The sequence below is a fragment of the Pteropus alecto genome, unplaced genomic scaffold (assembly GCF_000325575.1).
Source record: "Pteropus alecto unplaced genomic scaffold, ASM32557v1 scaffold88, whole genome shotgun sequence".
NCBI classification, from domain to species: domain Eukaryota; kingdom Metazoa; phylum Chordata; class Mammalia; order Chiroptera; family Pteropodidae; genus Pteropus; species Pteropus alecto.
The window spans coordinates 3,924,323-3,936,780 of NW_006494611.1; the positions used below are offsets into that span (position 1 = coordinate 3,924,323).

Consider the following 12,458-nt stretch of genomic DNA (forward strand, 5'->3'; position numbering starts at 1 on the left):
TACGTCCAGTTCCTTTACCAGGTTAGGGAAGTTTTCCATCATTATTTCTTCAAACAGCTGTTCAACATTTTCTTCACTTATGCCCATCAGACGAATATTTGGAGCCTTAATAGTGTCCCATATCCTCCTTAAATTATTTTTATAGTCTTGGCATCTTTTTTCTTGCCATTCTGATTGAGTGCCCTGATTGGCTTTCCTGTCCTCTAGATAGGGCATTCGATCCTCTTCTTTATTCACTTTGTTTATTCTTTTGTTTATTCCATTTAATATACTTCTCATTTCAGATAATATGTTCTCCATTTCAGACTGATTCCCTTTTACAGTTACCATTTCCATTTTTATGTTTTTATCTCTGTGTTGGGGTTCTCTACACTTCGCAAAAGTTCACTGAGCATCTTTATAACCAGTGTTTTGAACTCTGCATCTGTTAGATTACTTGACTCCATTATATCTGGATCTCTGTTCTGTTCTCTCATATGGTTTCTGCTTCCTTGTCTTCCCTTTTTGGCTGCCTTTTCATGTCTGTTTCTATGTACTAGGCAAAACTCCTAAGTCTCCCAGTCTTATTAGTGTGTATCTGTGAAGTAGGTGTCCAGTGCAGAGTCCTGGGAGGGGTTCAGCTGCAGGCCAAATTTAGCCCAAGGCTCTACCCTTCCGGGGCCACTTGTTAAGATTCAGCAAGCAATCCACAGATGCTGTGCTTATAGTTGCCTCAAAAAGCCACACCAGAAACCAAGGCCAGCGGCTTCCACCAGTGTGAGTCTCAGCAAGGAGCACCTGACTCACTGAGGATATACCTGGATGTGGCTTGAGTGGGGCCACAAGTTGGGGGAGGTGGGGTTTCAGGGAATTTTCTGGGTGGAGCGACCTCTATTATCCAGTTTGATGACGTCAGGGATATGGTGGACTGTGTCTGCACACTGGGAGGGGAAGGGCTCAGCAGGGAACAATGGATATTGCTGGCACTTCTGTACAGATTGAATCTCTCCTGGGCCCTCACTCCGACAATGTCTCCCTGTAAATCCCTGGTACCCCCTGTGTGCAGCTGAACGGGCACTGATGCTCAGAGCAAGCAGGTCCGTCCCTGTGAAAATCTGTTTGGATGCAGCCCCTTTAAGAGGTGTCTGCCACTGCCACTGCCTCTGCCTCACTCAGCCGCTGGAGACCGGGCAGCCCCGCGTCCTCGCCCCGTCCTACTTCCTGCTGGTGCAGGGTGATTTCTTGAGTTTCTCCCTAGTCGTGTGGCTTGTTCATTCCAGGCAATTTTACCTGCTGCTACTCCTTGTTTCCATCATAACTTTGATTTGATCGCCAAAGGGATGAACTGAGCCTCTATCATCTATGCCATTTTTTTTCCTCCCCTATATCTGTTTTTTTTTAAGTGAGAAAAAGCAAGTCGTAAAATGAAGTACTTTTTAAAATAAAGTGTATTTTTTTAAGTTGTGTGTTTAGGGGTAGTAGTGAGCTAGAGGAATACATAGCAAACTATTAACAGTAATTCTGGAGTGGTTATTATGGGGTCTTTTGCATTTTACATTGTGTATGTTTTAATTTTTTAAAATAAGTGTGTACAACTTTTATAAGCAGGAAAAAAAATTAAAATTGAAAACCAAAAGCTAAAGGAGATGGATTTGAGAATAGTCTATCTTTTAAACATCACAAAGTCCTTCGTAATCATAATGTCACGTCTCCACAGGGGTTCATCAGTATATTCTTTTTTTTTTTTTTCAGTCAGTATTTACAGGATGAAAGTAAGACCAAAAGAAGTATTGATCTGAATCTTTTAGAGTGGACTCACTATAGCATGAAGCCACATGTAAGTGATAATCATCTGTATTTCAAGCACCTCATTGCATTTCCTGTCATGAGCACATCATTTAGACTTGACTTCCTGCCTTCCTCCCCTCACACAGTCACACTTAGGCATGCATTCTCCCGAAGTGCAGATCCTAAAGAATGATCTACTACTAAATTTTTTAACCAAGATGTTTGCTTCTTGGCTTTTATCTTCTTACTTAAATTGTAAATATTCCCTATATGCTAGCACGTCTCTCACAAAATTGAAAAAAATCTCAATCAATTTATGTCAACTATTTTTCTTGGTCCTAATATAAATTTGAAGGTCTTGTTCAAAACTTAACCTGAGAATTTTGTATATTTAGGTCTTAAGGGTCCCATCCATGAGTCCTCAAGAGTCAAGCATGCCGTTTGTGAGTGTGCTTTGGATCTTGCCAGATTTGATTCTCAAACACCTTAGAGTCCTAATGGCTTTTTTAAAAGTAACCTAAATGAATTCAGTTTTAGTCAACCTGTATATGGTGGCTCAATTATTCAAAAGCATTTTTATTTCAAAGTTGAATGATTGGAAAGGGTAAGATTTGAAATTTCCTGAGGAGAACACAGACATAAGAAGAGTCTGTTAGGATGAATACTATGTTCTGGGAAATGTAATTAAAAAAAAAAAATTCTCTTTGTATATTGGAGCCTATATAGTTCTCTCTACTCTGTGAGAGATTCTGGGCTCTGGAGAAGAGCAAGAGGTACCTACCATATGTAGGAGTGGTGTGCATTTTTAAACAATCTTTTTTCACAATGATCTTTATTTCTTTGAATGAAATTTGAGCTGTTGTCATTTAGTATGTTTTCTAGCAGTGGAATCACACTCTCTTATAATCTTATTATCTTATGCCAGAGTGTGTAAGGGGCAGGCCAAAATTAGGGCCTGAGGAATGTGAGTTTACCTTACGTGGGTTTGGAGTCCACTGACTTTGCCTAATGATAGGTACCCTTCGCCTCAGGACTGAACTGAGCAATCAAGGCAAGATTTCCTGATTGGTTAAAGCCTATCAAGAGGCTTTTTTTCTTTCTCCTGCTTGTAGCTGTGCGGATCCAAGTGGTAGTCTTATTTTCTGGCTAGGGAAGAGGAGTTTAACGCTCCAATATTGAAGTAGGTTAGTTGTCTTGGAACCCTGTTTCTGATTGAGCCACACTTAGCCCTTTTCAAAATTTATAAATTTCTGAAATAACTGACTAGAATTTCTGTTCCTGGTAATAAACCTTTCAGTTTGGTTTCTTTGTATGAGAACTCTCACTTTGCTTTTCTCTTTCTTTCTGGAAAAAACATTTTCTATGAGGTCACATACTCCATGTCATAGTTAGGGTTTTCTATCACATACAGACTCTGTGTGTGTGTGTGTGTGTGTGTGTGTGTGTGTGTGTGTGTGTGTGTGTGTGTGTGAGATACTACATTAACATTTACCGTCATAATATTGTTTATCTACAATAATATTTAGAAAAAGTCAAAGGAGTTTGCATTTGATGAAATTTTGCCCCTTCTTCCCTTCTTTTTTTGTAATTTTAGGAGATTCCTCAACAGTTGAATGGAAGTGATTGTGGAATGTTTACTTGTAAATATGCAGATTATATCTCTAGGGACAAACCTATCACATTTACTCAGGTGAGTAAAAAGACCCTTCCTCATTCACTTTTTACTAAACAAGATAAACTTTGAGCATGTTACCAGTGCCTGGCACACTTAATAAGATCTTAATAATGGTAGCTGTGCTATTGTGGTTATTGCTGTGATGCTTGTCACTGCATCTGCTCTTAAATTTATTCTAGTCTTTGGCGACTACTGGAACCGTTTGTGTATCTGAACTCCAATATTCACTGGTTACTGATATTTTTAGCCAAAGAAGGGGGCATGCCAGAATCTGTAACAGGGAGGGGAAGTCGGGCTTTGTGAGAACATAAGCCACAGGTCTAAGATGTAACCGTGAATACTGCTTTTCCCTTCTGTTCTGGTTTTTATTGGTTCTCCATAGCACTGCATTTGAGTGAAGATTTAAATATATTGGGAAGTCTTGAGAATTTTTGTTTATAATAATGGCTTCTCAACCATTTTATAACCGAGGACAACCCCAGTTAAAAAATATTTTTCTTAAATAAACCTCATTTTGATGGATGGTATCTACCAAACTGTACTTATTGAATGGTAGGACTGATAACTCCATTCTAAGCTTTGGAGCAACATGAAATAACTAAGGCTCCTATGCTGAATTAATATAAATTCTAGTCTAAAATAAAGGTACTTATTAATGCTTAGTATCAGCAGTTTTGCCAAAAATGTGCAATTTTTAGTATGTTTTTTGAGATATTTAAAATAATTTGCCAATCTACGTATTAAGACTTTTCAGGCACCTCCTGCTAGGAAGTCACTAGTTTATAGTAAAGTGGTATAACCAGCTATTTATGAAACACCAGGAATACCTCAAGGGCATAAGCTTCTGACTTCATCAAAAACAGAACTAGTTGAGTTGCAGGTGATTTTGGATTTGTCTTGTGTGTTGCTGCTTTGAAAATTGGCCCATGGAGTGATTATTAGTTAAAGCAGAATAACATATTAAGCAAAGCATCTCATTCTTTGATGCTTCTAAGTAACAAGGGGTTATTTGTTTTCTGAATCTAATGACATGAGATTTGAAGAGAAGTTGTTATTTGAACAGTATTGGCAATGTACAACATTTGGTAGAGAAGAAATTTTTGGATTTGTTTTTTTCTCTATTTAAATAGAGTTCATGTTTTTCTCATAAAAAAATCAATATGTTAATTTTAGAATGTTTTATAAATACATGTAAGTAGGAAAGTTACCTATTGTGCCACTACTTGGATATTCACATTTTTGGTACATGTTTTGTTATGAAGTTGTTGGACTCTATTGTATAATTCTGCACCCTGCTTTGATTTTCCTTAACATCCAAAAATGCTTATGATACATATAATAAGAAACATAAACCTTTCTATGGCTTACTAAGTCAGAACATGATGTAAAAAAGTCCAGGCTTACATAAAGGACATGGACATCCTTCTTCACTTACATGGTTACACCTAACGGGTGTTGACACTGTACACATTAATGTGTACTGTTATGTGTTTGTGGATTCTTGCAGCACCAGATGCCTCTCTTCCGGAAGAAGATGGTGTGGGAAATCCTCCATCAGCAGTTACTGTGAGAATGCCCCGCCCACTCCCTCAGCTGCTGGTGGTTTTTCACGGATGGACGTTTCCATATACCTCATGCTTTGTGGGTTAAAAAGTCCCTGCATCACCTCTGTTCTCTCCAGGTACTGAGCTGTCAGAAGTGCATGAAGGCCTCTCCCTGCCCCCTAGTCCTGATTTGGTATGCGGAGGGCTGCTTGCAACCCTGTTTATAAGGCTGTGCCTGCTCAGAGCCCTGGACTATTCAACCCACACAAGAACAAACGCTAATTAATACTTTTTTTTAAAAAGATTTTTTTTTTTCCCTATGAATGTGGAAAATGCAGGATTTATTCTATGATTTATTTTTTTCTGTGTGTTTGTTCACGTGTATTCATTCGCTCACTCATTTGCAAACTTAATGGGCAGTGGCTGTTTTCTGCTGCTCTTTTATGGTTAACTCTGAATTACTTGTTTGAACTATTTATTTCTGAAAAGAATGTTAATCAAGCTGCCACTCCCTGCTGAAGATCAGGAGGGAAATCAGTTGGGGGGAGGAAGGAAGTATTAATTAACTTCTCTAAACGCTGGAGCAGTAACTGCCAACTTGAAGCTGGAGGTCTTTTTTTGAGGCTTGAAAATGCTGGGAGAAGCACTGTGGTGTAGGGCTCTGATTGCCTTTCAGAGGAAGTCTGACACTACAGCGTTGGCATGGTGTCATGGAAAAGAGGAACTGTGGCCAAAGAACTCTGGCTATTCAAGCGTCTTCAGAAGAGAGTCGTGGTCATCCTAAAGAGACTTCCCTTTCTGGAAATGAGTTGACTCGGCTACTCTTGAAACTGGATTTGAAGTAACTGTAAACCCTAAATCTTCATTTTCATCCCAGATCTGGTTGAGTATAAACCTCAGAATTGGAAGGGCTGCCCTGAGCTGTTTATTTCAAAAGATACTATTCAATTTAAAGCTATTTTTCCTCGAAGTTTTTTTTTCCTATATAGAAAGCTGAAATTGTTTCGTGCTCATTAGGGTTTACATGCCCCCATTCCACCCCCGTTGAAATTTGTGGAAGAAAATTTAGTACTTGGGTCTGAGGTTGCCAGTTATACAATAACCTATTTTGCATATGAAAGTTTGTATTTAACTTTTTTGTTCATTAAAATCCTTATAGTGGTTACACGTTTTTAATTTCAGAAAGTTTAGAGTTGGTCAGAACATATTTTGCAAGATCTAGTGCCTAGTGTTGCTTTTCCGATGTAATAAAAGGTTGCCTGGCAGAACCTGAAAAGTATATGCTGAAATGATTTCTAACCCTTTCCCTCCTTAAACCTCCCAAACTTGCCCTGGTACACAAAAGCAAGAGGTAGAACCAGAAAAATTGGGCATGTGTCAGTTATGACTCAACATGTCTGCCATCTTGGAGGACCTAGGCTGCTGATTGCAGAGGTGTACTATTGCAGTGAGTTTTCCCTGAGACATGTAAAAGTGTTAGTATAGGACTTGGGGCCCGTGATGCGGATTGAAACTGCTGTGCCTACTTGATGGCCAAATTAGAAGATGTATGCTTAGGTGATGATTAACGAATGAGCCAGTTGTGCTGTGTCTCCCTCAAATTCAGGCTGCACAGAGAACTCTTTCCTGTGGCTTCTGTTCCTTTCCTGAGGCTGCTGGAGTAGTGCCAGTGAGTACTGGGATCAGGCAGCTGGCACAGCCAAAAGAGAGGTTTACTGGGTCAGCATTACATTAAAAATCTGGTTCCTACCTGGCTCTAGTAGGTTTCATATGAGAATGTAGTACCTTGGTTAAGATTTGTTCCAAGTTGGGTAAATCCTTTTAGGAAAGGCAGTTTGTACTCTGCCCAAATGAGTGAGGCTTAGGGTTAATGTATTTGTATTACATTATAAGTCTTTGAGGGACTTCATAGAGTAGCTTTCACTGAGCTTTCCATTAATGTGTACTCTTCAGGTTAGTTCTTAATAATCTCCCAGGATGTAATGAGATTGATAAGAGCAGAGAGTTAAGTTAGAGCAGAGAGTTAAGTTAGAGAATGGCATTCTACTTAACCCTGACTTCCTGAATTTAACGAAATGTCACAAGCCATGCTTCTCTGGGCACTGACATGTTTCTCTTGGTGCAGAGAAACTTGCTGGTAATAGAATTTTTATATCTCAGCAATTTATGAGAAAAGCAGTCAGGTGATAAAAATAGCTATTGATTTTATCAGTAGCAAATTATCAACATTAAAGCCAGTGAGATAGATTGTGTGTGTGTGTGTGTGTGTGTGTGTGTGTGTGTGTGTGTGTGTGTGTGTGTAAAATTTTATTATACTAGTTTGGGGTCTGAAAAAAAGTGGAGTGAACCATTCATTGTTCTTTTTTAGTAGGCAATCTCTCCTAAAGGTTGTTGGTAAGATGAAAAAAATTGTTAGTGAGCAAATGTCTTTCTCATGCTTGACCTTGTACTAGAGCTGGGATGTGGGTGGGAGAGAAATAGACTCGGGGCTTGTGGAAGATGTTCGGGAGAGCCCCATATTCTACCTCAGTTAACTAAGGCTGATCTTTTTGTCTTCTGAAACCTTAAGCACAACTTGGGGAATGCCATGTTGAATGGTGGATGTTTGTCTGCACTGTGAGGAGTTGCTTGGTGCTGGGACCAAGGTGTAGGTGTGGAGAGAATATGTCCTTGGAGATATATTGAACCTCAGATACAAATAAAACAAGGTAGAGAAATTTAAGTTTGTAATAACCTTAGTACTGTAGTTAAGCAACATTGTTTAAATTGGCTTTTGTGAACTAATTGGGAACCTAATTTCTTTATGATAGTTTTCTTTGAGAAAAACTCTAAGCACCCAGTATTCAAACTTTTGGTACTTGTTTGTAAGTTGGGGATCTAGCTGGCTGTATTGCTTTGATAATTTTTTTCTTTAAATTTGCCTAATATATACAAGGAAAGAGTCTGGGTGTTAACTTTATCTATTTACCAATAAATTCATCTCTAATTCAATGGCTTTCAAATTTTTTTGATTGCAACTCAAAGTAATAAATATATTTGATATTGTGACCAATACACACATACATATATATTATGTGATTATATATGGACACAAGTTTTACAAAAACATTTACTACCCTCTGAGTTTTATTTTGGTTTTTAAAAAAACGAGGGTTGGGAACACTGAGTTGATTTCTCAACCCACTAATGGATAGAAATCCAGTTTGAAAAACACTGCTCTAAATGAACTGACAGCAAGATGCAAATTATGTTTAAAGCTTGAGACTACAAAAATATAAATGTGGGGCTGTTTTGAGATGAATCAATCTAAATCTAGGAAAACAGGCCGGAAGCTTTCAGATGTCACTGGAAATGTGTGGTTAAGTAATCCTTGTTCTCCCCACCCCCCTCTTTAATTCCCCCCACCTCCCAACACTTCCACCCCTGATCTATAGATGTTGCCAGTTTTTCCTTAAGAACTGGATCTCTGAAGGCGGGGCGTCTCTTCCCACATGCTTGCGGCATGCACCCGCGGCCTGGTACCCCCAGGGCCTGGCACCCCCAGCACACTCGGGGGGGCCTGGCGCACCCAGAGTATGGTCTGTGGCTCCACCTGGGGTGCAAACCTAGAAACTTCTGCATGTAAAGCAGACGTGCTAACCACTGCACTATGGAGCCACCCCAAGTAATCCTTGTTCTTTAGGCTTTTACAATGACATTTCCTAAAACATGTTAAGTAAAAGTCCTATTACTTCTATGTAGGATACAAAACAAAGGGTTCTGTGGCCCAATGAATATGTGTACCATGTGATACATAGCAAACATAACAGATTAATATCTTAGCATCTTTGAAAACTTGGACATCGAGCCCTTCTCTTTGCATCACCTGTAGAACTGTTGTATAAAAACACTTTGGAAAGTGTCAGGAGAAGAAGCAACAGGGTTCTTGGCAGCATGTACTTCAGTTATACATTGGAGAAGCACCCTCCCCACCCTACCCCCCAAACGCACATACTGCCTCCTTACGGGCATATGGTGATCATAAAGTCTGTGGTCCTACTTATATTTTTCTTTAACTATATCTGTAATAGGTGTTCATAGTAGAAAAATAAAATACTGCTGAAAGGTAAAGAATAAGAAGTTTTTAAACTCACTACCTAGTTAACGCCTAATAACATTTTGGTATAAATTCTGGCTTTTGGTATATACTCCTTCATGTATGTATGAATAAGTGTGTGTTGTGCATGCTTGTGCATGTAAATTCTGTTATTAACAAATATAGACTAATACGATATATATAGCTGAATAACTTTTCCACTTAATTTATCTCAAATATATTTTCATGTCAATAAATAATTGACATTTTAATTGCTGCATAGTGTTCCAGGATATGGCTCTAACATGGTTTATTTAATCCAGTATTGTTGGATGTACCATCCTGCACAGTTTTTGGGTTATTCTCTTAGAAATTCTTAGAATTAAAATTTCTGAGTAAAATTTACATATATCAAAAAAATCAGCGGAAAAAAATCATTTATATTTTGACCTTTATGTCTCTAGCAGAGGATGATGGTATCTCCATTGATCTTTTTTGATAATATTTTTCATGTGCAGGTCTTCTGGATAAGTTCATTCTGAGAGAGAGAATTTCATTTTAGTGGACAATTTTTTTTTCAACTGCTTTGAAAAAATTCTATGGTGGAAATTTTAAGACAACACATTCCCCCCCTTTCAGTAGTTATTAAAATGTGGCTCATCTTGGTTCACCTTTTTTTTCAGAGGGGAGGAGAGGGTCTGGAGCATTTTAAAGCGAAACCCTGACATGGCATTCTACACATATACATAAGAATGCCTCCCTAGTGACTAAAAAAAAAAAAAAAAAGCCCATGTCATTTTCACAGCTCACAACATAAGAATTTGCTAGTGTCATCTAGTACTCAGTTCACGTTCAACTTTCCCTGATCATTTCAAAAACACCCTTATAGTCTTCTAATCAGGACATATATAGTGGGCTGCATGGTAGTCTCCAAAAACATAAGTCCATGTCCTAATCCCTGTTTTAAAACCTGTGATTACTTTCTATGACAAAGAATGAATGCTACTTTCTATGACAGGGAGCGATTAAAGATCTTGAGGAATTTATCCGGTACTATCTATCTACATAGGCCCTCAGCGCAATCACATATCTAATGAGAAAGTTCTGATATAGAAGAGGAGGCATTAAAGTGGGCTTAGGCGATGGTCATATTTTATACTCATTTTTTGTGGGGAAAAAATCTGTTCATGTCTAAAAATCTGGAAAAAGGCGCCCATATATTAATAATGGTCATCTGGATAGGCTCTCTTAACTATCTACTTTATAAGCTCGTGTTTTGGAGTTTTGTATTTTTTAAAACAAACAAGAAGAGGAAGGAAGCGTGGAGCCACAAAAGCTGGAAGAGCCTTCAGAGAGAACATGGCCCCACTGACACCTTGATTTTGGACTTCTGGCTTCAGCACTGTAAGAGAATAAATTTCTGTTGTTTTCATCCATCAAATTTGCGGTACTTAGTTACTACAGTAGTCTCAGGGAAACTAATACTATATAATAATATATACAAGTTGCCTTTGGTTATTTTATCTCTTGAGTCTCTCATTCAATAGTGGTCTCCCTCATACTATCATTAGAGAGATTGGGTTTTCCTTTGGAACATCCCACATTCTAGCTTTGGCTTTAGCTCTTTGGTGGTGTTTAACAAGTTCCTCTATCCCTTCTATTTACTGTAAACTGGTGAGTTTGATCTAGAGGCTTGATCAGATTCAGGTTGAATTTATTAGGCAGAAATACTTCATTAGTGGACGTACTGGGACATAATGTCTGGTTATCCCACTTAGCAGTGCTAAGATTGATCAGTGGTTCGGGCCATAACGGTTCCTATTCATCTTTCTTTCCTTGGTTTTAAATTTAATCGATCCATTATTAAGAGGTACAAAATGATAATTTTCTAATTCTGTTATCATTTAGTGTTCATTACTTTGAATTCTATAAAAGAAAAACAGCTTACGAACTATTTGATTATCCTGAAGTATACTTCATATAGAAAAGTGGATGGATGATGTTTTGTTGTATTCTTTTTGATGTTCAAATTGCCCCATTATAGATTCCAGTGTCCTTTTGACAGAACCCCACATGTCTGATTTTAATAGTTTACTTCCTTCACCAGTATAATAAAGGGTCATCTTACACATTTCCTGCCCCAGACCTGGAACTGGCCATTTATTAACGGATTTCTTTTAGTGAGAAATTTTAAAGACCAGAAATCAGGCACCATCAATGCTGATTATTATTACTGGGTGCTTCTAGGCCTTTAGAACAGACAGATTAGGAAATACTTTTTCTTCAAAGGAAAAAATGTTTTACTGATTCAAATGTACTGATAGAATTCAACTGTAAGAGCTTAAGGTTTTTCTTGGTTTTATATTGTAATCTTGAAAATCTTGGTTGCTAACAACACCAACATAATTATTTGTTTTACCCTACAGTATGCTTATAATAATTTGAAAATATCAGTACCAGCATAACAAATAACAAAGCCATTAAATACACTTTAAGATTTCTTTGCAATTCTTTTCGTTCTTTGGATCTCTATATTCCACTAGAGATTCACAGTGAAAATAGTTTTAAAATTACTTAATTTTTCTCTGCGTGATTATGCCATCAACTTGATACATAGTTGATTTGTTTTTGGTGTTTAGGGGTTTGCTTTTTACTTTTGTTTTTTAATTATGTAAAACACAAGTATTAGTCCAAGAACAAAACTATGGAGCAAGGTATAGTTTTGCTTGCTTCACTGTTCTCTTCCCCTGTGTAGATAACTTGTTATTAGCTTCTGACTACCTCCTTTTTGAAAATATAGCTAGATATATATGTATTCATATTTCTTTCTTACACTAAAGATAGCATATTAAAAACACATATGCTTCTAGATTTTTTTTTTAAACTTAATTTATTTTGGATGTTACTCCTCATTCTTAAATTCTTAAACAGCTTCATAATAATCCATTGTTTCAGGGTGCTGTGGTTCATTACCAGTCCCCTCAGGATGGATGTTTAAGCTGTCAATCTTTTTCTGTTACAAATAATGCTACAGCACATGTGCCTTGTCATGTTACTTTCTATTTTTGCTAACATATCTTTGGAATAGATTCCTAGAAGTGGAATTGCGGGGTCAAAGATCTAGCATATGTAATTTGCCAAATTCCCCTCCACAGGGGTAGTATTTTTTATATCACCTCAAAGTTTCACTTGCAAAGCCTGAAATATGGACTCTGACTCTTTACAGAAAAGGGTTGTCAACTGCTGCCCTATAGCATTGCAGTTCTTAACACCCAGCCAGCAGTGAGCATCGTAGAGGTAGTTTTTAATGGGCCAGGCCTAAGAGTGGCACAGATCACTTCTGTTTGCATTCCTTTGGTTAGAACTCAGTCACCTATACACATGGTACTGCATGTGG

General features: G+C 37.8%; 1 protein-coding gene across 1 annotated transcript in view; it reads left to right on the plus strand.

Moving 5' to 3' along the window:
• Nucleotides 1-7,977, plus strand: part of SENP2 (SUMO specific peptidase 2) — a 32,173-nt gene extending 24,196 nt beyond the window's left edge. Inside the window, exons 15-17 of the mRNA XM_006925804.2 lie at nucleotides 1,732-1,816; nucleotides 3,362-3,457; nucleotides 4,950-7,977. Of these exons, the coding sequence (XP_006925866.1) occupies nucleotides 1,732-1,816; nucleotides 3,362-3,457; nucleotides 4,950-5,012 (244 nt within the window). The 3' untranslated portion in view covers nucleotides 5,013-7,977. The remainder of the gene's footprint in view (nucleotides 1-1,731; nucleotides 1,817-3,361; nucleotides 3,458-4,949) is intronic.
• The last annotated feature ends 4,481 nt before the right edge of the window (nucleotides 7,978-12,458 follow it).